This window comes from Varanus komodoensis, unplaced genomic scaffold (assembly GCF_004798865.1).
Source record: "Varanus komodoensis strain SLA01 unplaced genomic scaffold, ASM479886v1 scaffold21, whole genome shotgun sequence".
In the NCBI taxonomy this organism is placed as follows: Eukaryota; Metazoa; Chordata; class Lepidosauria; order Squamata; family Varanidae; genus Varanus; species Varanus komodoensis.
This window is the reverse complement of record NW_025335589.1, coordinates 13,162,760-13,167,304: the sequence shown is the minus strand read 5'-3', so window position 1 is coordinate 13,167,304 and position 4,545 is coordinate 13,162,760. Positions and strand designations below refer to the sequence as shown.

Sequence of the window (4,545 nt, the reverse complement as noted above, 5' to 3'; positions counted from 1 at the left end):
ACAGCTCGGATCTTGTAAACTCAAGGCTGTGGCTTCCTTTATGGCACTGCACCATCTCATAGTTGGTCCTCCCCCTCTTTGGTTTTCAATTTTTCCTACCATGATTTTCTTCTTCAGTGAGGCTTACCTTCTCATGATGTGGCTGAAATACAACAGCATCAGTTTCATCATTTTTGCCTCCAGGGAAAATTCTGGATGGATTTGATTCAGGACCCACTGGTTCAACTTTTTGCCAGTTCATTTTTTGTATTTGCACAGATCTCCTCCACCATGTTTTAATACATCAACATTCTTCCTGTCAGCTTTCTTTACTGTCCTGCATCAATACCCATATTTTTCTTTACTGTCCAGCATTCAGACCCATGTACAATGATAGGGAATTAAATAGTGTGAATTATCTTAGTCTTCTTCTCCAGTGTAATGTCCCTATCTAATTCTTTCATTGTACCTTTCCAAATCTCAGTTTTCTTCAATTTTCTTGGTTGCAATTCCCAGTCGAGTTGATGACTGAGCCAAGGTATGCAAAATCTCACAATTTGTTTCTTCATTGTCAACATTAAAGTTGCATAATTCTTCTGTATGCATGATATTTTTGATGTTCAGCTGCAGTCCTGCTTTTGTATTTTCTTCATTCACTTTCACCAGGAGTCTTTTAAAGTTATTGATGTTTTCTGCCACTAATACTTATTTTATATTGTAAAATATATTACAATATATATATTGTAATATATTTTATAAAATATGAATATTTATTTATAAATACTTATTTTATATTGTAAATTCATTTTCTATTTTGAATGTATTGTATTTTAATGTTTTGTGAGCCGCCCCGAGGCTTCGGCAAATGGGGCGGCATAGACATTTACTAAATAAATAAATAAATAATATGGTATCATCTGAGTAGCTTACACTAGTGATGTATCTTCTGCTAATTTTCACTCCTTATTCTTCTGATCCTAAACCAGCTTTCCTCATAATAAATTCTGTGTACAAATTTAACAAATAGTAAGATAGAGTATACCTTTGCCCGACACCTTCGCCTATTGGTAACCATTCTATTTGTTCATATTCTGTCCTAACAGGCATTCCTTGTCCACAGTATAGATTATGCCGCAGAGCAATCAAATGCTGAGGCACCACCATTTGTTTCAGTTATTTTATAGTTAAGCTGTCCATTGTGTCAAAGGCTTTGCTGTAGTCCATAAAGCAGACTCAACATCTTCTGAAATTCTTTGATGCACCCCAGGTACCCCTGATTGCTTTGAGACAGACCTTTCATTTGTGTTGCAGTTTACCTGTTTCATGTTACCTATGTAGCATTTTTGGAGGGCTACAAAAAGGGCTGTTGATGTGGGAAGGAGCAAGAATGCCTGTTTCCACTGCCTGGCTGCATACACCTAAATCTGGATCCAGTTCGTTCGGAACAGTGGACACGTCTATCAGAATTAAATGCCTACTAATTAATCCCAGCCACGACTAAAAGCCTTTTTAACTTAAAAACTGAAATCTGTACTATCCTCCAAATGCTATACTTCACTGATCTCCAGAAAGAACTATGAAATATATCCTGTTCATGCGCTTAGGATTCTGGTAACGTTACCTGTGTCAGGAAAGGCAAATCATGAGTTAAGTAACCTGCAATTTGTTAGGTTTTGTGTCCAGCGCACACTACGGTGACTACTGCCACTTTGAATAATCAGCCTCCAGTTGAAGGTTGTTTTGTGATGTGTGAACCCACACGCTATGAGTTATTTTTTAAATGTTGTTGTTGTTTGTTTGTTTTTTCTTCTTTTAATTGCTATATTATTATTATTTATGTATGTTTTATATATTCTTTGTGAGCTGCCCCGAGGCTTTGTTGCAATGGGAGCAGCATAGAAATGTTTTAAATAAACAAAGAAACGAACAAATAAATAATATTTGTGCTCTAAGGAATACCAGCTTGACCTATGGTTATTTCTTATGCCAACCGTGTGTAATCCATGGTGCCCAGGTTTACATATCACAAAATTTCCAGTCAAACACATCAGTTGTTTAGACTGCAGAGTGGCAGTGGCATGTGTCAAGCAGGTGACCTGGCAAATTGTAGGCTAATTAATTGACATCATTTATAAATTATTAATTAATGGTGCTAATTAATTATATATGTAACATTATGATTAAGTAATTAATAATGCTGACAATCCATGCAAGAGGGCTATGATTCTACACTATGACATTTCTGAATCTGTAAGTATTTTGAGTTTGCTAAGAATATTTCTCATGTTTCAGTTAGCACTCACCTAGTATTTGGTTTGATCATTATTAGAATGTTCTGTGTTCTTGGCTTATTTTGGATAAAAGATCCTATCCTATCTTTGTCATCACTGTCTGATTTCCAAATTGTGGCATCTATTCAGCATTCTTGGATATTGTGCATGTGTGTGTTAAAAAATGGTGTTATCACACCATGCTTAACCCATCTGTAATTTTATGCTGTTCTTTTTTCTAATGCAAAGTTCCCTCGACTTTATTCTAGCCTGCACTGTGGTTGTAATTATAGCACACTTATTCAGGTTTAAGTTACAATGAATTCAGCAGGGAAACCTCTGTGTAAACACTACAAAATGCCTTCTGCCATTTGTTAAAATCCACGTCTGTGAGAGCTTTATTAATTTATTTATTTGCCTTTGCAGCTAGTGGAAGATTATCCATGGCAGGAAAATGCCTGCAGCAGCGTTTTCCGGGAGCCTGTTGTTCATGTAATGAGAAAAAAGATTGACCGCTTGAGCGTACTCCTGAGAAGCCCATTGCAGCTACAGACTGTTGCTCAGCGTGGGCCCCAACTGGGAAAAACCCAACATGAATGCTTCACTTCTCTCCTCAGCAGGAAACAATTCTGTTCAGAATGTCTCAAAGGCGACTTCTGGACTTGTCCACTTTCAGGATGACGACTGCCACGTGCCTTTGGCAATGGTATTTACCTTGGCCCTAGCTTATGGGACAGTTATCCTCCTTGGCATTTCTGGAAACCTGGCCTTGATTATCATCATCTTAAAGCAAAAGGAGATGCGCAACGTGACCAACATCCTCATCGTCAATCTTTCATTTTCAGACCTCCTCATCACCATCATGTGTCTTCCCTTCACATTTGTCTACACCTTAATGGACCATTGGATCTTTGGGGAAGCCATGTGCAAGCTGAATCCTTTTGTGCAGTGTGTCTCCATCACAGTTTCAGTTTTCTCTTTGGTTCTCATTGCTATTGAACGCCATCAGTTGATTATCAACCCCCGGGGATGGAGGCCAAATAACAGACATGCCTACATAGGGATTGCTGTGATGTGGATTCTAGCAGTGGCTTCATCTTTGCCTTTCCTCCTTTATCATGTACTGACTGATGAGCCATTCACAAATCTAACAATAGAGGAATATAAGGGGAAGTACGTGTGCCTGGATTCATTTCCAGTGGAGTCGCTCAGGCTTTCCTATACTACAGTTCTCTTGGTGATACAATATTTGGGGCCCCTTTGTTTTATATTTATTTGCTACTTAAAGGTAAGCAAGAATCTCTGTTGTGATGTGTCTTGTGTATGTTTAAGTACACAGTCTCAGGTCACACAAATGCCCTTGACATTTTGTTTCCTTGCAGATATACATACGCTTAAAAAGAAGGAGCAACATGATGGACAAGATGAGAGACAATAAATACCGATCTACTGAAACAAAAAGAATCAACATCATGCTCATCTCTATTGTGGTTGCATTCGCGGTGTGCTGGCTCCCTCTCACCATCTTTAATACAGTCTTTGACTGGAACCATGAAATTCTGCCTGCAGCTTGCAGTCATAACTTGCTGTTCTTGATCTGCCACCTCACTGCTATGATTTCGACCTGTGTGAACCCCATCTTTTATGGGTTTCTCAACAAGAACTTCCAGAGGGACTTGCAGGTGGTCTTTCGCTTCTGTGATTTCCGTACCAGGGATGATGACTATGAGACAATAGCCATGTCTACCATGCACACAGACATTTCAAAGACGTCTTTGAAGCAAGCCAGTCCAATTACACACAAAAAAATTAGTGACAGTGATGATGAAAGGATCTAACTCCCCAAATTCCTGACCTGGGTGAGAAAGCTTCATGGACAAGCACGGTCTTTAAAGAACATCCACCTTCTCTCCCACTTCACAATTCTATCCAACTGTTGCTGCTGCATTTTTTCCCTTTGCTGCTTGTAAAAAGCAGCACAGTTCTACCTAGTTTATAAAGTAATGAATGTTGGACCTATTTCTGCTGAGACTTCCATCAGTTTTTTCCTCCCATCTGTTTCTTTGTGCATTGACACATTTTTGCACAAAGATTTATTTACTGTATTTATTTAAAAGAACATTCTTTCATTGAGAATACATAAAACTACCCAGAAAAAGACATAAGGTTTTCTTTGAGACCTTTAACATAAACAACATTTCTTGTCTAGAATTAGGTCATTCTGCTCTGAACAGCTGTTTCATAGTCTCCTTAGAAAAGTCTTGTGTATGCCAGAAGCAAGAAATTGTCTTGAAAG

The 4,545-nt window shown here is 38.3% G+C and overlaps 1 protein-coding gene across 1 annotated transcript; it reads left to right on the top strand.

Annotated features, from left to right (window-relative positions):
* Window positions 1–2,754: 2,754 nt before the first annotated feature.
* Window positions 2,755–4,093, top strand: NPY1R (neuropeptide Y receptor Y1). The gene is made up of 2 exons (XM_044430835.1): window positions 2,755–3,537; window positions 3,632–4,093. Exons 1-2 carry the CDS (start codon window positions 2,842–2,844, stop codon window positions 4,085–4,087), a joined length of 1,152 nt encoding a protein of 383 aa, XP_044286770.1. The 5' UTR covers window positions 2,755–2,841; the 3' UTR covers window positions 4,088–4,093.
* The last annotated feature ends 452 nt before the right edge of the window (window positions 4,094–4,545 follow it).

Bases quoted from the DNA above. Each gene is read 5' to 3' on its own strand.
- NPY1R (XM_044430835.1), top strand. From the start codon at position 2,842: ATGAATGCTTCACTTCTCTCCTCAGCAGGAAACAATTCTGTTCAGAAT. The intron at 3,538-3,631 runs GTAAGCAAGAAT...GTTTCCTTGCAG, and splicing joins TATTTATTTGCTACTTAAAG to ATATACATACGCTTAAAAAG.